At 42.2% G+C, this 23,888-nt stretch overlaps 1 protein-coding gene across 1 annotated transcript in view; it reads left to right on the top strand.

Annotated features, from left to right (window-relative positions):
• hmcn1 (hemicentin 1) overlaps window positions 1-23,888 on the top strand; it is an 86,988-nt gene that overhangs the window by 61,348 nt on the left and 1,752 nt on the right. Inside the window, exons 55-104 of the mRNA XM_046872529.1 lie at window positions 423-536; window positions 633-820; window positions 1,759-1,855; window positions 1,956-2,117; window positions 2,208-2,321; window positions 3,175-3,377; window positions 3,458-3,539; window positions 3,655-3,786; window positions 4,021-4,170; window positions 4,249-4,408; window positions 5,115-5,239; window positions 5,337-5,520; window positions 6,445-6,542; window positions 6,631-6,909; window positions 7,238-7,434; window positions 8,725-8,806; window positions 8,883-9,019; window positions 9,114-9,255; window positions 9,902-10,046; window positions 10,143-10,270; window positions 10,574-10,730; window positions 10,845-10,966; window positions 11,135-11,299; window positions 11,586-11,693; window positions 11,864-12,001; window positions 12,137-12,271; window positions 12,377-12,646; window positions 13,772-13,962; window positions 14,185-14,398; window positions 14,804-14,938; window positions 15,156-15,346; window positions 15,456-15,537; window positions 15,638-15,907; window positions 16,000-16,170; window positions 16,519-16,689; window positions 16,865-17,035; window positions 17,122-17,292; window positions 17,377-17,547; window positions 17,765-17,935; window positions 18,093-18,239; window positions 18,379-18,516; window positions 18,982-19,103; window positions 19,216-19,453; window positions 19,599-19,661; window positions 20,574-20,693; window positions 20,827-20,961; window positions 21,103-21,216; window positions 21,959-22,084; window positions 22,188-22,316; window positions 23,105-23,458. Coding sequence (XP_046728485.1) covers window positions 423-536; window positions 633-820; window positions 1,759-1,855; window positions 1,956-2,117; window positions 2,208-2,321; window positions 3,175-3,377; window positions 3,458-3,539; window positions 3,655-3,786; window positions 4,021-4,170; window positions 4,249-4,408; window positions 5,115-5,239; window positions 5,337-5,520; window positions 6,445-6,542; window positions 6,631-6,909; window positions 7,238-7,434; window positions 8,725-8,806; window positions 8,883-9,019; window positions 9,114-9,255; window positions 9,902-10,046; window positions 10,143-10,270; window positions 10,574-10,730; window positions 10,845-10,966; window positions 11,135-11,299; window positions 11,586-11,693; window positions 11,864-12,001; window positions 12,137-12,271; window positions 12,377-12,646; window positions 13,772-13,962; window positions 14,185-14,398; window positions 14,804-14,938; window positions 15,156-15,346; window positions 15,456-15,537; window positions 15,638-15,907; window positions 16,000-16,170; window positions 16,519-16,689; window positions 16,865-17,035; window positions 17,122-17,292; window positions 17,377-17,547; window positions 17,765-17,935; window positions 18,093-18,239; window positions 18,379-18,516; window positions 18,982-19,103; window positions 19,216-19,453; window positions 19,599-19,661; window positions 20,574-20,693; window positions 20,827-20,961; window positions 21,103-21,216; window positions 21,959-22,084; window positions 22,188-22,316; window positions 23,105-23,458 — 7,809 coding nt within the window. The remainder of the gene's footprint in view (window positions 1-422; window positions 537-632; window positions 821-1,758; window positions 1,856-1,955; window positions 2,118-2,207; window positions 2,322-3,174; window positions 3,378-3,457; window positions 3,540-3,654; window positions 3,787-4,020; window positions 4,171-4,248; window positions 4,409-5,114; window positions 5,240-5,336; window positions 5,521-6,444; window positions 6,543-6,630; window positions 6,910-7,237; window positions 7,435-8,724; window positions 8,807-8,882; window positions 9,020-9,113; window positions 9,256-9,901; window positions 10,047-10,142; window positions 10,271-10,573; window positions 10,731-10,844; window positions 10,967-11,134; window positions 11,300-11,585; window positions 11,694-11,863; window positions 12,002-12,136; window positions 12,272-12,376; window positions 12,647-13,771; window positions 13,963-14,184; window positions 14,399-14,803; window positions 14,939-15,155; window positions 15,347-15,455; window positions 15,538-15,637; window positions 15,908-15,999; window positions 16,171-16,518; window positions 16,690-16,864; window positions 17,036-17,121; window positions 17,293-17,376; window positions 17,548-17,764; window positions 17,936-18,092; window positions 18,240-18,378; window positions 18,517-18,981; window positions 19,104-19,215; window positions 19,454-19,598; window positions 19,662-20,573; window positions 20,694-20,826; window positions 20,962-21,102; window positions 21,217-21,958; window positions 22,085-22,187; window positions 22,317-23,104; window positions 23,459-23,888) is intronic.

Here is a 23,888-nt window from a genome sequence, read left to right as displayed (position 1 = left end):
CACGGAAAGTCAGTATCTGTGGGGCGCTTGAGCAACGCCCCTAACTCTGTCATCTTCAAACGCATAGTATCGTTTCTGACCTGAATAAATCACGTGAGCAAATCACATGTGAGGATCTTCTGGACTGTTTCATGTGCTTTCTACATTTTACACAATTACAATTTCTACGTCTCGTCATCTTCCAGTGATGTTCTTCCGCTCCTAAACTTGCTTGCCACTCAAAACACCTTATTGCCAAAACATGTCAAACGTCTGTTTCCTGACTGTGCATGCAGCCTTGTGCTGCCATCTGTTGGCGTGTTGCAGAACTATTCTCAAAACTTTCTGATACCTCCTTGTATCGGTGCATCCCTAAAACATTCTCTTGTTCTTCAGTTGCTCTAAAACAATCATATTGTGTTCTTATTACGTTTCATGTACAGGCGGTAGAGTGCTACAGATCCCCCTAGCTCAAACCGAGGACTCTGGAAGATACACGTGCGTGGCCGTGAACGAGGCCGGAGAAGACTCAGTCCAGTATGATGTTAGAGTCTTGTGTACGTAATTCTGAGAAAAAGGATGTAGCAACATATGGAACCAACTGTTGGCTGTTGGCTTCTGACTGAGGGGTTTGTGTGTGTTTCTGCATGCAGTGCCTCCTTTTATCCGTGGAGCTGACCGAGATGTTCCTGAGGACGTGACGGTGTTGGTGAATAAGTCCACGCTGTTGGAGTGCCATGCGGATGGAAGCCCTGCTCCTAAAATCAGCTGGTTTAAAGATGGCCTGGTTTTAATTCTGGATAAAACACACACTCTGCTGTCAGGCGGCAGAACGCTGCAGGTGAGACGCACTAAAGGGATATACACAATTGTACAGGACGTCTTTGGAGGCAGTAGAATGAAAACGAATTTGTTCCCGCATCACAGTGCCCCTGAAGATATAGCTCCATGAAGATATGCTTCACATGGTTTGGAGTAGAAGATCTTCTGCTATAGAGCTCAAACCCTATAGTGGTAGCTTAGTGGTTAAAACATGTGACCTTCCAATTCAAAGTTCAAATCCCTGCAGCACAAAACTCCCCCTGCTGGACCCTATAGCAGGGCCCTTAACTCTCAACTGCTTGGCTGTAATTTGGCCATCCCCCAAAGGCTGCAAATGTAAACCCTATTGAACAAATTAAAATTTTATTTGTCAATCTTATTAAAAGAAATCGGAAGATATGTCAAAAAATACGAAAAATAAACAAAACCAAACAAAAAAAGAAAAATGTGAAAAGGTTCCTCAGGCCTGCTCATGTCACCTACAACCTTGTGGCTGATTAAACACCAATTTTTACCAAATTTAGTGGAACATCTTCTCAGAAGAGCGGAAGATATTATAAGAGCAAATTGTGAATAAATTAACATTGAAATTGTGGTATCATAAAATTGTGCATTAACTTGGAAACCCAAACCTGTTCCATCATGGCAATGCCCCTGTGCACAAACTGAGCTCCAAAAAGATGTGATTTGAATGGTTTGCAGAGGAAGATCTTGGTCTGCTATAGAGCTCCATTCCTACAGAACACCCTTGTGGCTGATGAACACACTTTAAAATCTAGTGGAACATCTTCCCAGAGGAGTGGAGGGAATTCTAAGAGCAAATTCAGACTATGACCGATGTCCGCAAACTTTCAGTGATATAGTGTATATTTTGTATTATGGTGTTAAAGGATAATTAGGAATCGTCTACTCTACATAGAGAATGGTTTGGGTGGACATACTGTGTTTGTGTTACAGATTTCGAACGCGCACGTGACCGATACAGGCCGCTATGTGTGTGTGGCGGAAAATGTCGCTGGAAGTTCCGAGAAATACTTCAGCCTGAATGTCCACGGTGAGTTTTTTGGCAATTCTGTGTATTACGGTTACATTTTTTGTTTGTTCAAGCTTTCCAGAGGTCTGATTCAATTCATATGTATTGCTGTGTGCTGTAGTTCCTCCTTCTATAGTGGGTGTAAATATGGAGAACGCAACTGTGGTGGTAAACAACTTCGTCTCTCTGAGCTGTGAGGCCACAGGATTCCCTCCTCCTACCCTGAGCTGGCTAAAAGACAGGAAGCCTGTACAGGCTCACAGCAATTCTCTCATTATGCCAGGTATAAATGTATACCCAAAAACAAAATATATGCTTATACAGTAAACATTGATATTGTGTCTGTGTGATGTAATTTTTTTGCATCTTTCAGGTGGCCGTACATTACAGATCCTTAAGGCTAAAATGTCCGATGGTGGAAAGTACAGTTGCGTAGCCATTAACGCAGCAGGAGAGGCACAAAAGATCATCTACCTCACAGTTTTTGGTCAGTATGCATGCATCCCTATGTATAGAAAACCATCAATGTTCTAGAGAAAATGCAGTAGAACAGACAGGAATCTCATACAGTGTGAATGAAAGTCATTACTAAAGCAAGAAACCCAATGAACACAATTGAACAAGTCTCCTTTCACTGGAGCCACAGCTGCACCTCCCTTATACATCATTTCTAGCAGAAGCATCGATATTCCCCTCGTAACATGACCCCCGGGGTTTCCGTGCATTTTTTCTTTGTATTACGGTTTACCTGGGGATTTTAAATGGAAGCAAATTGTGTGTTTTGGTGCAAATTCTACATTAAAGAAAATGCAAAAATAGAAAAGGTTCATGAAAAAGTGTTTTTTTTGTTTTTGTGGCCGACCTTTTCCACACAATGGTCCAGCTTTCGAAAAAACTGAACAAAAAAGCAGCTTTTAAATCCAAATGCATATATTTGAGCTTGTGCAGTTTGCTACAGATGTGGTTTGCGAGCTCTGACTAGTGCGCTCTCTGATCATCTGATCAAAGGACGTAAAAATCCGGATGTGATTGGACGCCTGCTAGATGGCCCTGGTGTCACCAGCTCCAAATCTTATTGGTTAAAGCAAAAGCTTGGATTTCATGCCCCACTTTTGATTTTGAAGGGTTTACTGCAGATTTTTTTGACAACAGTAACACGTGATGGATGGCTTAAACCTGATTGGATAGAAGCTCTAACATAACTATACTCTACTTGAAGTAGCGCAAACTGAGATGATCAGAGTTTAGACCAGCATAGAAGACCATCTGGCCCTGATGGCCTCCCACTACCTGAATCCCATCATCCAAAATGTGAGTGACATTTTTCTTCTCTGCTACAGTACCTCCCAGCATCAAGGACAGCAGCGGAGACTCACCTGTAGTGATTAGCGTGCAAGTGGGAAACTCCGTCACTCTGGAGTGCCAGTCTAACGCCGTCCCCCCTCCCACAATCACCTGGTACAAGAATGGACGTCTCGTCTCCGAGACCACCAACCTGCGCATCCTCGCTAATGGACAAACTCTGGAAATTAAACCAACAGAGGTGTGCGGAGTCGTTTTTTACTGTAACCACGGCCATATATGCAATTGTTTTTACAGTCATATATCTTCTCTGGGTTTCAGGTGTCTGATACTGGCTTATACGTCTGTAAGGCCAGCAACGTAGCAGGCCAGGTGGACAAGAACTTCCATGTTAACATCTATGGTTGGAAAATGGATTTTTTTTTTCATCATATTATATCATAAACTTGCTTACTGGTTCATGTACAGTATGTGTAAAAACAGAAGCAATTCTGCTAATAAAGTCTTTATGCGATCAGTGCCTCCAAGTATAGATGGCCCTGCCGAGGAGAATGTGGTGGAGACCATCAGTAACCCAGTAAGCTTTGCCTGTGATGCCACAGGTATCCCGCATCCCAGCCTCACCTGGCTAAAGAATGGCAGAGTAATCGGTGAGAACAGCTGGATTCGATGTAGTTATGGCAATAAAGTTATGGCAATGAAGCTATTTTGAAGATCCTGAGATCATACTCTGAGATACTAGAGCTTATATACAAAATTCTTGTTTTTAAAACCACATAATGGCTTGTAAAGTGCATTTAAGCTGTTTCTACTGGTGTTAACATTTGCATCTAGAGTCAGACCTCAGTAATGGCTTCCCCAATGCTGTTGTTTTTGATTTCTAGAGAATTCCGAGTCACTGGAGATGCACATCCTGTCAGGAGGGGGTAAGCTGCAGATTGCTCGCTCGCAGCTCTCCGATAGCGGCACCTACACCTGCCTGGCTTCGAACATTGAAGGCCAAGCTCAGAAAACCTACCATCTCACTATACAGGGTAAATATACAGCCGATTACAGCTTAACCAAATGCGTACTTCAGCTCTTAAATTCCATTTATTCCATTTTTTTTCTAGTGCCACCCAGCATCATTGGATCTGAGATGCCCGGTGAGACGAGTGTTCTGCTGAATGATAGCATTCAGCTGTTGTGCCATGCTAAAGGTACTCCAGCACCTACAATTCAGTGGCTGAAGGACGGAAAAGCTCTGAGCCGGACCGGCCTCGCGAATATCAGGTGTGTGTGAGACGAGTGTCTGTAGAAGCCTTCAAGTGCAATGTGACTTCAAAGTGACTTCTTTTGACACTCATTGTTTTGACTTAACTCAATTTCAAAACTTCATTAATTCAAGTTCTTCAAAAAAAAAAAATGTATGTTGAATGGGAGGTGGTAGATCAGTGCTTAAGGCTGCCACTGCTTGGCCCTTGAGCAAGGCCCTTAAACCCTCAACTGCTCGCTCTGAAGAAGGGCGTCTGATGAATGGCATAAATTTAAATCTTATTATTTCATTGCGTTACAATATTTTACACCCCACAATCCATCAGTAATTGAAATATTTCCTTGTAGTATTAATGATCATCTTACTTTAATGCTGTTTCTCAAGCTGTGAGGAAGCCAGATGTTGCTTTAGTGGGATTCGGTTCCAGAATGGTGGTCAATTAATATCGTAATATCTAGAAATAATGAGATAATAAGGCATTATATCATATTTGACATAATATCTTGAAAGGACATGTTAAAAGATATCGCACAAACTTTTCACAACAATACTGCATGTAGTCCAGTGTGTCTTAGTGGCACTGTTTAATGGATGGATGGATGGATGAATTGATGGAAGAATTTATGGATGAATTGCTGGATGGATGGATCTTTTTATTCCACACAAATACATTATTTCATTTAAGCACAATATTGCATGTCTCTCTTCATTATCTCTCTTAAGAATCAGCCCAGATGGCAGTACCCTCACACTAACCGCAACCCACACAACAGACAGTGGCAAATACACATGTGTGGCCACTAACACGGCCGGGGAGGAGGATAGAATCTTTAACCTTAATGTCTATGGTGAGTTAAACTTTCTGTCCTCAATAACGAAAATAATTAGAGAAATGAATGAATCAATAGTGAGACCCTTGTTATTTTAAAACCTGCTTCTCCCCAGTCCCTCCAGTGATCCAAAATAACAAGGATGCACCTGAGGTGTTGACGACAATTGTGGACAGCTCAGTGAACATTGAGTGTGTGGCCAATGGATCTCCTCCACCACAGCTTAACTGGCTGAAAAACGGCCTGCCCCTATCCGTGTCCTCGCACATGCGCCCACTGTCTGCTGGACAAGTCCTCCGGTAAACACTTTCACATTATCCATTTAGAACCTGACTAATACACCAAACAGAAATGTAAGAATAAAGAGATTTTAGAAGTTGGAAAAACATATCACAGGTGCTGGAGAACATTTTTTTGGTAGACTGCTTGTTATTTTTTTATTATTATTATTATAATTATTAATAATAATAATACAATTTGTAAGCATTAACTGTTTGCAATTTTTTTTTTTTTTTTTTTTTTAATAAAATCCCTGCTTGGTTTAAATAAAAAGAATATAAAAATAAAAAAGTATAAATAAAATTAATCCAATACACTTTTTTATTATATTGATAAAATTGAGTAATTGTTTAAACAGGCACAAATTAAATTGATTAAATAAAAAAAAAAATGATGGAAAAATTTAATAAAAAAAAAATAATTTAGTTTAGTTTTAATTTAGTTTTTTTATTTTAGCGTAGTTTAACAAATGTCTGCATTTCAGAAACACACAAAACGGTTATTTATTTATTGATTCAGTGTATTTATTCATAAATTAATTCATTCCTTCCATCATTTATTTACTCCCTTGATATGCGGAATTGTCAAAAATTTTCTCCTTTTAAGAGAAATTCTTTTAGCTGTACATAAAACACAAAAGAATCCATATCAATAAACTGTCTTAGAAACGTTGATGATGACAGGAAGTAGCAGCGATTTCACACATGCGCAGAACAAAATGGTGTTTCCGGTATAGATCGAGTAGCCACAATGACACTGTGGTCAAAGTGCGTGGCGGAGACTAAACAAACTTATAAGTGATATATACTAAATATATTTGTGAGAAAACTCCGATTTATGTTTCCCACATAAAACAAGGATTGAATTTTACATATTTCTCTAAAACAGTGACACTGTTGACACTTCAAGTTTGATTGTAACCAACTTCTCCTGGTGTTTGTCAGCATTGCACGTGTTCAGGTGTCAGACGGAGGAACGTACACTTGCGTGGCATCCAACCGAGCTGGAGTGGATAGCAGAAACTACAACCTACAGGTCTACGGTGAGATAGAATTAAAAAAGATAGGGTTTTTTTGTGTACTGGCCTCTGCGTCTCCCTTTGTAATTCTCCCTGGTTGTTGAATGTTTAGTTCCCCCCAGTCTGAATGGAGCAGGCAATACTGATGATGTGACGTTGGTGAAAGGGAGCATGGTTGCGCTGGTGTGCGTTTCCGATGGGACCCCAAACCCCTCCTTGTCCTGGATGAGGGAGGAAACTGGTTTGACTACGGATTCCCACGTCACCCTGCTGAACCATAACAGCACTTTGCAGATCTCCCACATCCAGGTGGACCACACGGGGCTCTACACTTGCATCGCTCGAAACCAGGCCGGAGAAGCCCGTCGCCACTTCAACCTTAAAGTGCTGGGTGAGGAACGGAATAGGAGAATAGGAAGGAAAATAAGCAATTACAGGAATCTGAGGTGACAGTAGGCACCAAAATGGACAATTGACAATTAAAAAAGACTTTCAACTGTCTAGTTTCTGTAAATCTGTGTCCGTTGTAGCTTGAGATTCATGTCCATGACTAAAAGAAGTAGAGTTTGATATGGTATCGTAGCCCATCTGCATCAAGGTTTGATATATTCTGCATTCCGACATGCTTTTGTGTTCAGTACAGTTGTAAAGACTCTCAAGGCCTATTAAGGTCGTTTGAAATGCAGGGCCATGACGATGTTCCTTTGCCCCTTTTTCAGACCCGCCCCTTATCAATGGCTCAGGATTCTCCACAGAGGTTTCTGTGGTGGTCAACCATGCTCTAGAGCTTGTTTGTGAGGCAGAGGGAATCCCTGCACCCACGCTTACCTGGGTAAAAGATGGACGGCCGCTACCTCAGCTCGACAGCCTGAGCGTCCTCCGTGGAGGAGAAGTGCTCCGGATCGCCTCTGCACAGGTCGGTCATTAATGGCTCAATCGGGGTTCATCAGTTTTTTTCTTTTTTTCATAAAAGAAGGTCAAAAGAAGATCCAGTATAAAACGGAATATATAACTGAAGCGGCCAATTGATACTTATGTTATACAGAATGTACCAGAAACGTCCAGTTTACCTCTAACCATGACAATGACACTGGAGATTCCTTCCCAAAACTTATCCTTACATAAAACTTTATACATAATTTATACATAAATATTTATACCTTTCACAAACCATGCAGCCAGAAATACATTTATTGAGGTGTTAAGATCTTCTGAACAATTATAAGCTAGCATTTAGCCGTGTTTTTTACAACCCTTCCTTAAAAAAAAAGTCTACAAATGGTGGGACAATTTAAGAATAATGTTCAACATAAAATTGCAAAACAGTTAAATACCTTATCAATTATTAGCACATATCATCATCGCTAGTTACAAAGACTCTAGAGAAATCTCAGAGAATTCGTAAGGAACATGAGCATTAACACCTCCCAGATATCTGTAAACACAGTTTGCCATGTAATCCACAAATGCAGGTTAAAGCTTTATCATGCAAAGAAGAAGGCATGCGTGAACATGATCCAGAAATGGACCAGCAGCTTGCACATTTGGAACGGATCCATCAATGCTGAATGGTATATACAGGTTTTAGAGCAACAAATGCTTTCATCCAGAAAACGATTTTTTTCAGGGCCTTGTATATTTGAGTAAGACAATGCTAACGGCATACTGCATCTACTTTTACCATTAAAAAAAGCTTCAACTTCTATTTATTTATATGGCACTTTTAAGTGTTACGATTTACAGTTTACATGGATGTTAAAGATTATCAGTGGCCAGCATAATAAAAGTAATAAAATCCGAGAACTCCTGGATGAAATCCTTGTCATATTTCAGATTTTAGTACACAAAAAAACAGTCTAGGACAGTTCCAGTTTCATGAAACAAAAAATACAGCAAAAAACACCCAGAACTGTTGAGCAAATCGAATCCTGTGTCAGACATATATGGGACAACTTTTCTCACACAAAACTTCAGTAACTGGTCTCCTCAGTTTCCAGATGTATATAAACAGAAGACTTGATGCTACACAGGGGTAAATATGACCCAGTCCCAACTTTTTTGAGACCTGTTACACCATCAAATCCAAAATTGCCTTATGCTTTCCTTAAAATAGTATATGCTCTGTTTAAACTCAGTTTTATTTACATTTATTTACAACTTTTTTGGTAGAATGTTAACTTCAATCTGTTGCCACAAACATGTGCAGGTTGAGGACACTGGAAGGTACAGTTGTCTGGCAACCAGCCCTGCTGGAGACGATGACAAAGAGTTCCTGGTTCGAGTCCACGGTACGCTCATTATTATGGCATTTGGCAGATCTTGAATTTATATACTGTCTCTGCAATATAATTAGTGTCTCCACAGTTCCACCCAACATTGCTGGCGAGAGCGGCGACCAGGACATATCAGTGCTTCAAAACAGGCAGGTAACGCTGGAATGCCGATCAGATGCTGTACCACCACCCACTCTATCCTGGCTCAAAGATGGAGCTCCATTGAAGGTACAAAGATCAGTGAAATATCTAGATTCAGATCAGGCAAACTATAATGGCTTGAATGAAATATATTTATTCTCGTTGCGTTTTTTTTTTCCAGGCATCTCCACGGGTGCGGGTGCTATCGAGCGGCCGCTACATGCAGATCAATAACGCAGAGCTGGGAGACACTGGCCGCTACACATGCATAGCTAGCAATGTCGCTGGGGAAACAAGACGACATTTTAACCTCAGTGTGAACGGTGAGTAATCCATGATGTGTGTGTTTAGAAAGTGATGAATCCAGATTCATCTGGGTTAAATAACCTGTGCCTTTAAATGACTCAGGATTCATGAATCCTTCTTTTTATTTACTGGGATCACTTAAGTGCTTGGTTATCTTGCTACTAACAACAACATAATATAAATATAAATTGTAAAATACACCATTTAGTTGTTCTAAGTTGTTGTTAGCAAGTAACTGTGGCAACAAGTAGCTGTTTAGGAACGTCCTGTATGGTCATGGAGCCTATGCGAGTCCTTGTTAAACTATCTGAACTGTTGGATTCAACGGATCTGTCGGACTCGTAGTACGTAGCAAAACAGCTAGATCCGATTTGGTCAATTCTAATGATTTGGTGGGAATGCCCTCTAGTGGAATTGCATGGCAAAACCAGGCAGAATCCAATCTCTATTGGTTACTTGTGCTTTTCTATCTATTGGTTTTGAATAATTTTTTCATATAAGTGAGTTTGAATCCCAGCCACAACAAACTGCCACTTCTGGGCCCCAGAGCAAGGCCCTTAAACCCATAGCTGCTCAGTTGTATGAATAAGATAAATGTTACCCTGGATAAGGGCGTCTGCCAAATGCCATAAATGCAGTGTGTGGGTGTTTTTTTATCTGCAGTTGCGCCCACTATAAAGGAAGGTCCTCCGTCTGTTTCTGTTCATGTGAACATGCCGGTGGTTTTAGAGTGTGTTGTTAGCGGGGTTCCTGCTCCGCGTGTCACCTGGAGGAAACACAGCGCCGTTCTTGCAGACAACAATCCCAGGTTTGCAGCAGATTCGTTCCATATCACTCATTCCACATATTGAGTTCACTTTACTCAGTCCAGCTAGATTAATGGTTTGCATTCTTACCTGATCAGGTATAATTTAGCTGAGGATGGCTCTCTCCGTATTCACTCGGCTCAGTTGTCCGACACAGGTCATTACTTGTGCATGGCCACTAACCAGGCAGGAACCCAGCGCAAGAGAGTGGATCTGCAAGTGTATGGTGAGTGTGTTACACTTCACTCTGTAAATAATACCGAAAAACCAATATTCAGTGTTGACATGTTCTCTGCACAGATTATTTTCGGTTAGGAACGTTGTCAAAATTCTTTCAGCAATCTTTTAGAAAGCAAATAAAAGCTGGTGTTTTATGGGTTTGGGCACGCCAATGCGATAATCGTTTCCGTATGTGTTTCTGAGAGGATGAATGGGTTTTGGCGGTGGGTTTGTTCGCTGTAGTGAAGCAGTTTATTAGATCCAACAGATCATCAATCTTACAATTTTATCCTCTTTTGATCTTTCTCAGTGCTCCCCTCAGTTGCTGAGGGTCCAACCAATGTCACAGTGACTGTAAACATCCAGACCACTCTGTCCTGTGAGGCCACAGGCATCCCCAAACCCACAGTCACATGGACCAAAGATGGTCGCCTTCTCAACACAGACCAAAACCAGAATATGTACAGGTTCAGCCAGGTTTTCTTCCTCTTTTATTGCCTCTTGGATACTTGATATGTACAGTATAAATGTGATATTTACACTAAATTATCATTGATATCGTGTATTAATTGTGATGATAGGCAGCTGTCTTCAGGATCTCTGGTCATAATTGCACCAACAATCAATGACGCAGCTCTGTATGAGTGCGTGGTGTCCAACGAAGCCGGACAGGACAGCCGAGCTGTCCAGCTCACGGTACATGGTGAGTGCCCACCGTATTTTAATGAAATGGCACTTGCCGCTGTGAAACTGCAAGACTTTACAAGACTTCACAAGATTTTTTATTCTTTTATTACAAGTCCATGCCAGAGCTAATGCTGTAGAAAAATGACTTTGATATTGTCCAAAGCTAGCGTGTTATCTTCTGCAGTGCCACCTTCAATCGCCGATGAGGCTACGGAGTTGTCAGTGAGTAGACTGTCCCCGGTAGTGATCGGCTGCACTGCATCTGGATTCCCCACTCCTGTTCTACACTGGAGCAAAGACGGGAAGCAACTGAATATAGACGAAGAAGGCTATCAAATCCTACCCTATGGTGAGATTTTTCTTTGTTCAGAAGTAAATTAATCAACCAGTTAAATTGAGTGGTGCAAATACCATCTGAAGATTACGACTGATTTCAAATCTTGACGATACCACAACCACGCATGGCCGGGAGCTTAGTAAGCAAATTTTAGCAAGCTCTCTAGGTAGGTGGAATGGATTCCTTTCTACCTCACATCAACACTAATCAATCATTGGCTTCTTCCAGCTTGTGTATGCAGAAGATGGCAAATTGCCCTTTTCCACATTCCAATAAACACCATCTATTTTTTTGTTAGGTGCTTTGGAGATAGTGGCTGCAGAACTGAGTCACTCTGGGCGTTACTCATGTGTTGCGAAGAACGCTGCTGGATCGGCTCATCGCCACGTCCAGGTCATCGTACAGGGTAATCAGAAACTATTGTTCTTGAGTAGGATTTCTATTTAAAGCCTCATAATAAAGCCTTATTACCCTAGCTTTTATATATTTATATATTAATGTACTGTTCCCTGAAATAGTTTTTACCTAGCTACTGTACTAAGTGCATTACTCATTTCATATATTTTTTTCTAATAGAGCCACCAGTGATCCAAGCTCACCCATCAACCCTGGACGTGATCCTGAACAACCACGTGACCCTGCCGTGTCGTGCCTTGGGCACACCACGACCCACGATCACCTGGCAAAAAGAAGGCATCAACATTGTCACCACCGGTTAGAGATGGTTCTTCTTATACTTGGACAGATAATCAAGTCTGACCTGCTTAAAAAAATTGAGCTTGTCAGGGAAGCTTTTTGTTCAATTGCATTCATCGTATATATTTTTTCCCCCTCACAATTCATTAATAGGAAGCGTTTTCACCATTCTGCCCAACGGCGGTCTGCAGATCTCACATGCCAAAGTGGAAGACACTGGTACCTACATGTGTGTGGCCCAGAATCCAGCAGGCACAGCACTGGGCAAGACCAAGCTTAGGGTGCAAGGTAAACTCGGCTGACTAATAATCTTTTCAAAACATCCAATGGTTTTATTCCTGTAGTTATGATTTACATCATTATTATATCATCATATACCCTTTCTTTTCATAGTACCTCCTGTAATCCGATCTAGCACTAAGTCCTACATGGTGGCTGTGGACGGATCTGTGACTCTGCTGTGTGAGACCGAGGGATACCCAACTCCGTCAGTCAGCTGGTACAAAGACGGGAAGGCGCTTCCTGAGTCCGTACATCAGCGAGTCCTTAGCTCCGGTTCTCTGCATATCGTTTTCGCCCAGCCAAGAGACACGGGCAAATACACCTGCACAGCAGCCAATGTGGCTGGAAGCCTCAGTCTGGAGATGACCGTCACTGTCCTGAGTGAGTCGCACTGAGAGATAGACTACAAAGCCTGAGAGAGTGAGGAGGCAAAAGAGAGGACAAATGTGTATACAGTATATGAGGTGGTATCAAAAAGTTTTGAGACTAGCTCTGTTTACAAGAAAGTACTACATTTATCTAAGTTTACACGCTATCACCTTCAAAATAGTCCCACAGCGATCCCAACTTTCCTGCCACTTCTGGAAAGCACCTCCTGCGATTCACGCTGGATCTCCACAATTGTATCAAAACGGAGACCTTTGGGCTGGATCTTCACCTTCGGGAAGAGGGTGAAGTTTGCAGTAGCTGAATCTGGCGAGTAGGGTGGGTGTGGAAGTGAGATCATGTTTTATGCTGTAAAAAGACCTCAGTGACAGGGTGTTCAAACTTGCTGTCCATGATGAAATCGCTTACGTGGTAACGCACGTGTTTAGATTAGCACCAGCTCCGGATGTACACAGGATGTTGTCTTTTGGCTCACTGCCTTATGAAGGTTGGCGCTCCCTGTGACTGTGCGAACAGCCTTATGCTGCCATCTGTTGGTGTGTTACAATACTACACTCGAACCTTTTTGATACTACCTTGCATATATATATATATATATATATTATTCGCATGATTGTCAACTTAATAGCACATTTTTATCTGTTCTAAATGTCCCTTAAATTAATACTTTACAAGTTTTTAATAGTCTAATAAACATAGGCATGAACAAACAGGGATGCTTTATGCAAATGTATGTTTATTATTAGTGAAACCAAACTCAGCAAATGTTTTAAAGTGATTATGGTGTTGAAAATCATGTAAATAATTAGTACACCAGACGGAACTTTTGCTACATTTCCACATTGACGGTTTTATCGGGAAAACAAGTTTATTTATTTTTAAATACCTGAGAAATGAAAGGACGTCGTGAATAAATGTTACGTTGAAGGTTTTAATTTTGCCTATTTTATATTTATTTATTTATATTTTATGTAAAAATAGTCAAGCAGGTATGTGCGCTGCATTAATTGCGTGGTATCAAAATTAGTGGCGTTAAAATAAAAAAAATCTTTATTTAAAATATGAATAAAATTTTTTATTTAAAATAAGAAGAACTAACATGTCCACTTTCCCTCCCAGTACCTCCCACAATCCGCAAAATTGAGCCTGAGCTGTTGGTGGTGGAGAAATCTCGGGCACTGTTGTCCTGTGCAGCTGAAGGAGTGCCTTACCCTACACTGAGCTGGGAGAAAGATGGCATTGCCCTGACTGACATGACAGGATCTTACACCATCCTGTCCTCTGGGGAATTGGTTCTGGAAAACGCTCAGGTCAGAGAATCCAAGCACTCTTTCACACACTTTCAGCTGCTTCCATTAGGGGTCGCCCCAGCGGATCATCCATCTCCATACCGCCCTGTCTTCTACATCTGCTTCTTTCAAAACAACCACCTGCATGTGTTCCCTTAGCACACCCATAAACCTCCTCAAAGCACTCAGGCTGTTAATACGTATAGTTAAGATTTGATTCACTTGCTTTCTTTTGGTCCACAGCCCAAGGACTCCGGCAGTTACACGTGTGTGGCCACCAACACTGTGGGCCAGCACAGTCAGACGATCGATCTGTATGTGCACACACACCCATCATTTACTGAGATCCTTGGAGATATAGCTCTTAACAAGGGAGAGCGCCTCTTACTGGCTTGTGGAGCCACAGGCATTCCCCCACCCAAAATCACTTGGGCTTTCAACAATAATATCATTCCTGGTGAGAAAAAACACGTTTTCCTTTTTCATCAAACGTGATTCATTTATTACTGTGGTGAACAAAATAGTAATTATTTTTGTATTCTCTTAGTCCAGTTACTTATATGCTTTCTGATGTCTTTGTCATAACTTCGTCTACAGGAGTTTTAAAGAATGGTGATCAGTATGGGGTCATATACTGTCATTTTTGTTAATAATTGAACAGACTACAGGACATTATTTTGCAAAATAGAGCAATTTACAGTACTGTACGTCAGTGCAGGCATGTGGATGAGCATTAATACAAAACATAAAATGTACATTTTTGACATATCGTCTTCGTAAGATCAAAGAAATTCGAACCATCATAAATTGGAGACGATTAGCTTGCTGAAGTATTGAGTATAGTGCTTTTTTCTGCTTTTAGCTCATTACAACCATGCAAGTGGCCTAAGCGAGCTGGTGATTGAGCGTGTGAGCAAGGACGACGCCGGAACCTACTCCTGTGTTGCAGAGAACCGAGTTGGATCCATCAAATCTTTGGGTTTTGTCTATGTCAAAGGTGCCTGAAACTGTGCTTAGTCACTTTCTTTGTCTATAAACATATTAGACAAGCTGTAGTCCCCAATATATGCTTCATAAAACATTGTCTGTACAAAATCTTGTAATTTTCATAGATGGAAACGGAAACAACAGCAGTTTTCATGTTATACATTTGAAATTGTTCAAAAAATCTAAATGTTTCAAGACTTGCTCAAGAAAATACTTTATTTATCCAGAGCCTCCTATAATAGATGGAGACGTCCATTCGAACCATATTGAGCCTCTAGGTGGGAACGCCATTCTGAACTGCGAGGTACGGGGAGACCCTCCGCCCACGATCCAGTGGAGCAAGAAAGGCATTAATGTCCGCGTCAGCAGCCGCATCCGCCAGCTAGACAACGGTTCTCTTGCACTCTACGGCACTGTGGTACTGTAACTCTGCACTTTTTGTCAAAATCTTTTGCACCCTGTGTATTCAGAATAACCAAATGTTTATTGAAATAAAATTGATTAATTTGATTTTTTTTTTTTCTCAGAGTGAGGATGCAGGGAGCTATGTGTGTGTAGCTACAAATGATGCTGGAGTTGTGGAACGGACCGTCACACTCACCTTACAAAGTAAATACACATGCAAAGTGACCCCACACTTCAGAGAACACATTTGCAGTAAATGACAATAACATTTTTGTTTTATTATTCTAATGGCTGTTTACTTCAGGTTCTCCAGCCTTTACTGTGGAGCCAGTGGATACAGTGGTGGATTCAGGCTCCATCATAGTGCTAAACTGCCAGGCACAGGGGGAACCCACACCAGTCATCGAGTGGGCCCGCAATGGGCGGCCCGTGCTGGCCAACGACCGCATCGTGACACTATCCAACGGCTCCCTGCGGCTCAGCAGTGCTCAGAAAGAGGACACGGCTGATTACGAGTGTGTTGCCCGCAACCGGATGGGCTCTGCGCTGGTGCACATGGCCCTCACAGTGCGTGGTAAGATAGCTGTTTGTATATTTATAATTGTGGTGTTAGAAATGAATTTTTATGGCATTTCGACATTCGGATATACTTCTTACACATGGCAGTTCATGGGGGTTTCTCTGAGTGGATGGAGTGGGGTGCTTGCAGTGTGCCTTGTGGGTTGGGAGTTCAAAGGAGGCTAAGACGGTGCAACAACCCTCAGCCTGCTAACGGTGGCCGGCCCTGCTCCGGCTCTGACTCTGAGACCCGCAGCTGCCATGGCAAACCCTGTCCAGGTTAGTCTTTTTGTGTCAGTTCGCATCTCAAGAATCAATTAGACTTATGTGTCTAGCTTCTGTACTGTAAATAATGACTTCAGGACATGCTGCTATCGGATTTCATGTCCGGCCACAGTCTGTTTTTTTCTGTGACCCTGCTCCTTTAAAGTGCATGAGGTAGAAAGAGGGCAGTTTATATGTCTGTTTTAATGCAAAGAAATACAAATACAAATCAAGTACCGATTGAAATAATTTTTTTGGCTTGATTCCTGCTGTTACTTAAGATTTAGTACTAGAATACTTAAAAAAAAAAACAGGTTCTGGAAAACACTGATAAGTTTACATGGTGTGTGTATGTGTGTATAGTGGATGGTCAGTGGTCAGAGTGGACCGCGTGGGAGGATTGTTCTCGTTCCTGTGGTCAAGGCAACAGGACAAGGGTACGGACTTGCAGCAAGCCTCCAGCACAACATGGAGGCAGGGCTTGTGAGGGCAGAGCCATAGAGGTCATCATGTGCAGCATCAGACCCTGTCCAGGTAAGTGAAATTTGGTGCATCTTGTTTCTTCAACACTTCACTAGTTTTAATGACAAGTGAGAATTTCTCTCTAGACAACTGGTTTATACCCTTTCAATCCCATATAAATGTGGTAGCCTTGTGTTAGGGTTGTTGTGTTGAATACATTAATTTGCTGTCTGTGTCTGTTTAATAGTGGCTGGGAACTGGGCGTCCTGGCTACAGTGGAGCCCTTGCAGTGAAACATGTGGTAAAGGCATGCAAACGAGAATCCGGCTGTGCAACAACCCCCCACCATCATTTGGTGGACCAACATGCATTGGAGTAGACACACAAACTCAAGTGTGCACAGAGAGGAACTGCCCAGGTAAGAACAGAGCTACAGGGGGACAACTGTGATATTTTAGACATAAATTCTAGTGCACTTATAAGAATTGTGCACCTGGTTTGCAGTGGACGGAAAATGGTCGTCTTGGGTGAGCTGGGGCGCCTGTAGCGTTTCCTGCGGAGGTGGAACCAGACAAAGGACACGCCTCTGTGCGAGCCCTGCCCCCAAACACGGAGGAAGACAGTGTGAAGGAAACGATGTCCACGTTGACTTCTGCAACAATGAACCATGCCCTAGTGAGAGTTCACTTAAAGTCAAATACGCATAGTTTGTGTACATCAATAGAACACTAGATAAAGGTACCTCTGTACATCCAACAGTTCACGGTAACTGGGGCCCCTGGAGCACCTGGGGCAGCTGCAGCCGGACTTGCAATGGAGGACAAATGCGACGTTACAGAACATGTGACAATCCTCGACCAGCCAGTGGGGGAAGAGCATGTGCTGGAACTGATACAGAGATCCAGAAATGCAGCACGTCGAGTTGCCCTGGTAAAACTATTATACACTCAGAAAGTAAAGTAGCAGTGGCGGTTGATATGGAGGTTAGCATTAGACTGTCTGTTACAGAGCAATTGGCTATCATTTAACCTCTTATCCAGAGCGAGGGGGTTAAGGGCCTTGTTCAAGGAACCAGCGGTGGTAGTTTGGTGATACAATATAAGAATGTTCCATTATTATAATTGTTAACTTTTTGTGGTCATGTTAGTGGATGGTAACTGGAGTCCATGGCAGCCATGGGGTGAGTGTTCAGCCTCCTGTGGAACAGGGGAACGCACACGGGTTCGTATTTGTAACAATCCAGTGCCTACCAACAAGGGCCGCCCTTGCCCAGGAGACTCCACCCAACTGTCCAGGTGCAGCATCCATCCATGTCCAGGTAAATTAAAAGTTTTTAGTTTACCAGTTGCATTTGTATTTCTACAAATTGAAGAATGAACTTTTTAGAGTTTCTTTCCATAATCAGTGAGTCATCAGTTTTTACATGTACATACACCTCATTATGGCATTGGATTACATGCTACTTTGTTGCTCAGGTGGTCCTCAGAAGGCCAGAGGGAGCATTATTGGCACTATTAACGGCATGGAGTTTGGCATTGCATTCCTCAACGCGACGATATTCAACAGTCCGACAGGGGGGAGAGTGGTCCAAGCTTCTATCATCAACATACCTAGGAGCCTGGGTCAGTCAAAGCAAATGAATACACATAATACGAATCTGAGGACCTCACAATGCCTCATGCCACTTGTGTCTTCTCGAGCAGTTTGTATCGAGTATCAATTTTTTTGTTTAGATCTGATAAACTGTCTTTTATTACCCAGGTCCTGGTATGAGGAAACTGATCTCTCTTTTGAATCCCATCTACTGGACCACGGCGCAAGAGATCGGCGAGGCCGTCAATGGCCACACCCTTACAGGCGGCATCTTCCGGCGAGAGACTCAAGTGGAGTTTGCAACAGGTGAAGACAGATTTTAAACAGCTGCTCTTGTTAGGGGTCCCCACAGCGGATCATCCGTCTCCATACAACTCTGTCCTCTACATTTGCCTCTTTTAAACCACCTGCATGTCTTCCTTGGCCTTCCTTTTTTCCTTCTACCCGGAGGCTTCATCCTCAACATTTATCTACCGATATACCCCTGCTCTACGCATGAACAAACCATATCAACTGTGCCTCTCTCACCTTGTCTCCAAAAATCTTGGTCCCTCTAATAAACTAATTTCTAATCCTGTCCTTTCTGAAAACTCTCCATTAAAATTGCAGCATTTTCAACTCTGCCTCCTCCAGAGCTCGTAGGGTTACCTTGAGTCAGCTGAACAAAAATAGTTTGATCTATAGATCGATAGATATTATTTGTAATTTGTTGCAAAGAATGTGTTCCTCTGGAGATTTCTTTAGATATTTATGCTTGTGCACTTGTTTAAGGGGAGATCCTCAAGATCACCCATGTAGCACGGGGCTTGGACACAGATGGTGCGCTGCTGCTGGACATCGTAGTGAATGGACACATCCTCCAACTACCCTCCAACGCAGATATTGGCCTCAAGGTAGAAGCTCCGCACAACTGTTTTTTTGAGATAATATACTATACTTTGTGTATGAATGCCAGTCACCCACAGAAAATGTTGAACTTATGTAATTCTGGTTTTTCCACACCAGGACTATACAGAGGATTATATTCAGACAGGTCCTGGGCAGATATATGCTCTATCCACACGTATGTTCAGTGTAGACAAAGTGAGCGTGCCCTATTCCTGGAACCACACGATTTTATATGAGCCCTCCAAAGGAAAGATGCCTTTCCTTGTGCAGACCTTGCATGCATCTTCCATCAGCACTCAATACCGCCCTCTGGAGGAGATGCTGGAGTTCACAATCTATGCCAGCATTTCCAAGGGTGAGGTGTACATGTTTATTTAATGCAGCTGCATTACTTTTACTTAATGTACAGTATACACTCAATGGCCACTTTATTAGATACACCTGTACACTGGACAGTGAGTGTCTGTACATTTATTGAATGCCATACTCTTTGATTGCAGGTGATCGTAGCAACCAGTGTCCTAGTGGCTTTGTGCTGGACCCGGCTGGACCCTTCTGTGCTGGTACATTTTACACATAGACAGTATTTTATTCAAAGAAGAGATTCATTATTCTGGCAAAATTGAAGATTTCCTTTTTAAGAACAGAGAAGATCCTGGATGTGACTCTGGGTTTGAATACACAACCCCAATTCCAAAAATGTTGGGGAACTGTGTAAAATCAAAAACAAAATGATTTGCAAATCTTATAAACCCATATTTTATTCAAAATAGAACATAAAAAACATATCAAATGTTTAAACTGAGAATATATAGCATTTAAAGAAAAAAAAAGGTCATTTTGAACTTGATGGCTGCAGCAGGTCTTAAAGAAAGTTGGGACAGGGCCATGTTTACAAGATTTGCCATATACATCTGGGAACTGAGGAGACCAGTTACTAGGACTTCTTCTATATGTGTGATACAAGATTCTAGCTGCTCAACAGTTCTGGGTGTTCTTTGTTGTGTTTTTCTTTTCATGATGTGGCAAATGTTTTAAAATGGTGAAAGGTCTAGACTGCAGGCAGGCCAGTTTAGCACCTGGACTCTTCTACTAAGAAGTCATGCTATTGTAATAGATGCAGTTAGTATTGTTTGGCTCAAACATGCAAGACCTTCCCTGAAAAGACGTTTTCTGAGTGGAATAATTTTTGCTCTAAAACCTGTACTTTGTATATTGTTCCACATTGATGGAGCCTTTCCAAAAGGTCAAGGTTTTACTTTGAATAAAATATGGATTTACAAGATTTGCAAATCATTGCATTCTGTTTTTTATTTACATTTTACCCAGTGTTTATCCCAACTTTTTTGGAACTGGAGTTGTATAATACATTTTCAGTTTGAAATAAAAATGTATAATCCGGATATAAAGCTTCTCTTATTGTGCTGCTTGTGACCAAGAGAGAGCATAATCTATTTCTTTGTGCTGTGATGAAGATGAGGACGAGTGTGAAGGAGGCAGTCCATGCTCCCATACCTGTCATAATGCTATTGGCACCTACTACTGCTCCTGCCCTAGAGGACTCACAATATCTGCTGATGGCAGGACATGCCAGGGTATGAGCTTTCCACATACAAACACAGAGCATTTTATACATACGCATAATCTGCTCAGTTCTACATCTTCCCTATAGCCAGGTTTCTTTCATATGTTGCAACTATTCATTAAAAACCAACATCTGTGATTCAGATATCGATGAATGCTCGCTGGAGGGACGCATTTGTCACGACGGGCAAGACTGTGAAAACACTATTGGCTCCTATCGCTGTGTGACGCGTTGTGGGAGGGGTTTTAGGAGGACAGCAGATAGCTTGAGTTGTTCAGGTTTTTTCTTTTAATATAATTCTCAGATAATTACAAGTTCTTGTTATCAATATAAAGGCTTTCAAATGCATCCCTAATAGGTTTTGATTGATTTGTTGGAGATACCTGTATGCCTACTCAGAGTTCTCTCATTTTTGACAGATATAAATGAGTGCCAGGAGTCCAACCCATGCCACCAGCATTGTCTCAACACCATTGGAAGCTTCCGGTGTGCCTGCGAGCCAGGCTACCAACTCAGGAACCGGCGCTGCATCGGTCAGTCACACACTAGAAAAGGGTATTTGCATGTGTTACTGATTTATGGTGAACCTCAGGAGAACCTCCAGACACAGTGAGAATCACCTGGATATATTCCACGCCAGAATTCGCAAAGTGTTGCTCGGTATTTGCAAAAATACGGTTACCTGGATCTATGCTAGTCCAAAAAAAACAATACTCATTCAATTTAACAATGAACTTTTCTTGAATATTTTCTTTATTAGAAGCAGGGCATTGTGAAGAAGGATCGGGCAAAACAGTTCAAAACAATATAAAAACGTTTATTTAAAATCCCCAGGAAAGCCGTAATGCACAGAAAAATGAGATGATGTACACTAGAGATGATGTATGCAGGAGGTGCAGCTGTGGCTACAGTGAAAGGAGACTTGCTGAATTGCATTTATTGGGTTAATGCCATTCATTGCTTGCTGTATGAGATACCTGTCTGTGATACAGTGCAATTTTATGCTGCGTTTCTGTATAATGTTGATGGTTTCTATAGCCGTGGCATATGATGATGGTTATGATTGTGGACTGTTTTAAGTAGCACGCCAGGTGTGACATGTACGACCTGATACTAAGCTCCATAGTGAGTACCTGTTGGCTGAAGTAGTAACTTTTCTATGTGATGGAATTCATTGTTGTTGAATGTGGTTAGAACATCAGACCGCAGTCCATCCTTTCCTCCTGATCTGACTACATTACAATCTAAAGAACTGTTTGTTTGTTTATTCCTCAGACATTAACGAGTGCAGGCAACGAGTGTGCCGTTCAGACCAGCAGTGCAAGAATACCCGCGGCGGCTACACCTGCATCGACCTCTGTCCTACAGGCATGACCAAAGAAGTCAACGGCACATGCATAGGTTAGTGCGTAGTCCAAAAAGGCCTCTTCGCCTGCACCTAAATGTTCATGATTATCTCCTGGAGATCAATGGAGCCAGCTCATGTGCCACATTCTCCACACAGACATTGACGAGTGTCGAGACGGCACCCACAAGTGCAGATACAACCAGATTTGCGAGAACACCAGAGGCAGCTATCACTGCACTTGCCCCAGGGGCTACCGCTCTCAGGGTGTGGGTCTGCCCTGCATTGGTATGTAAATCTCCTGACCATAAACCCCTAAGAATAAAGCATCACCTGGCTGCTCTGCTGCTGCCTTCTGTCCATATATGCATCCCCCAAATCTTATTTTCTTACCCAGATGCATTTCACTTTCTAATAAACACAACCTCCCCGCTTGCTCGCATTAACGCATTGCTTCAAATCAATCATGATTGGATGAGAGTACTGTACCAGGGTTTGCAATTTCCTAATTCAGGATGAACGCAGTGGAAAGGAAATCAGGGTCAGGCAGGTAAGTTTGCTCTCATAGCAAGCTTCTTTTCTGTCTCTGTTCTTTTTCGTTTTCACCTCTAGCCCTCCTGCTTGGGATCTTTTCCCCTTGAATGCTCTGCTTTGCTCTAGTGTATATGGAATGCGATATATTATGAATAATAATACAATTATAGACCAGCATGGCTGATCATGGATTGAAGAGCTTGAGGTCAAATCTTAGCAATGACACAGGAGTCTGACATTTTATACAAGAAATATAGCATGTTTAAACAGTCATTTTAAAAACTAGCGTAATTAGCAATAATATATTAAGAAAGATGTTTCATCTTGAACCACCCTTATTGTCGAACTAGTCCTGGGTTGGTTATTAATGCCCTTTTTAATTTTTTCCCCTCTCTCCTCTTTGTATTTTTTTTCACTGCTTTCCACTCACCTCTATGTTGCCCTGTTTGCATTTCATTTCCTTGTTTTTCTTCCACTCTGTCTATTTATCTTACTCTCTCTATATATCTCTCTGTCTTTGCTGCGCCTTGCTATGAGAGCAGACATAAACGAGTGCGAACGTGTGCCGATGCCCTGCGCCTTCCGGTGCGTGAACAGCCCCGGTAGCTACACATGCACTTGCCCTCCTGGCCGCTACTTGCTCGGGGATGGGAAGTCCTGCGCCGGGCTGGAGCGCTTACCCAGATTCGAAAGCCTTTCGTATGGTTTCCGCACCTCACAATCCTCCCCAGAGCGAAGCTCCTCCCAGCGTCGCTATCACAGTCTGACGTCTCAGACCTACCACTCCTATGCTACGGACGGGGGGGACTACAGGCTCAGCGCTCGTCTTTCACGCTCGCGTAGGGCCACTAAGACATGCCCTCCTGGCTTTATTTCAGAAGCAGATAAATGCATAGGTAATTGTTTTGAATGCTACTGTATGTCTGGAATGTCTGGGCAAATGTGCTATCGGTCTCATTTGCATGTACCTCAATAACAAATTCATTTCTAGCATTTTGAACTCACCCCAATTTATAAAAAGGGAAAAGAGGCCTGGATATTTGATTATTTGGTGATCGGGTTAAAGTCTGACTTTGTCTTGCTCAAATATGCAAGGCCTTCCCTGGGAAAGACGTTTTCTAGATGGTAGCATTTGTTGCTCTAAAACCTGTATATACCATTCAGCATTGATGGATCCTTTTCAAAGGTGCAAGCTGCCCATTCCACTGGCACTAATGCACCACTATACCATCAGAGATGCAGCTTTTTGAACTGAGCGCAGATAACAAGCTAGATGGTCCCTCTCATCTTTAGTCCGGGGACATGGGGTCCATGGTTTTCAAAAAT

This window comes from Silurus meridionalis, chromosome 18 (assembly GCF_014805685.1).
Source record: "Silurus meridionalis isolate SWU-2019-XX chromosome 18, ASM1480568v1, whole genome shotgun sequence".
In the NCBI taxonomy this organism is placed as follows: Eukaryota; Metazoa; Chordata; class Actinopteri; order Siluriformes; family Siluridae; genus Silurus; species Silurus meridionalis.
This window is presented reverse-complemented; position numbering and strand designations above follow the sequence as displayed.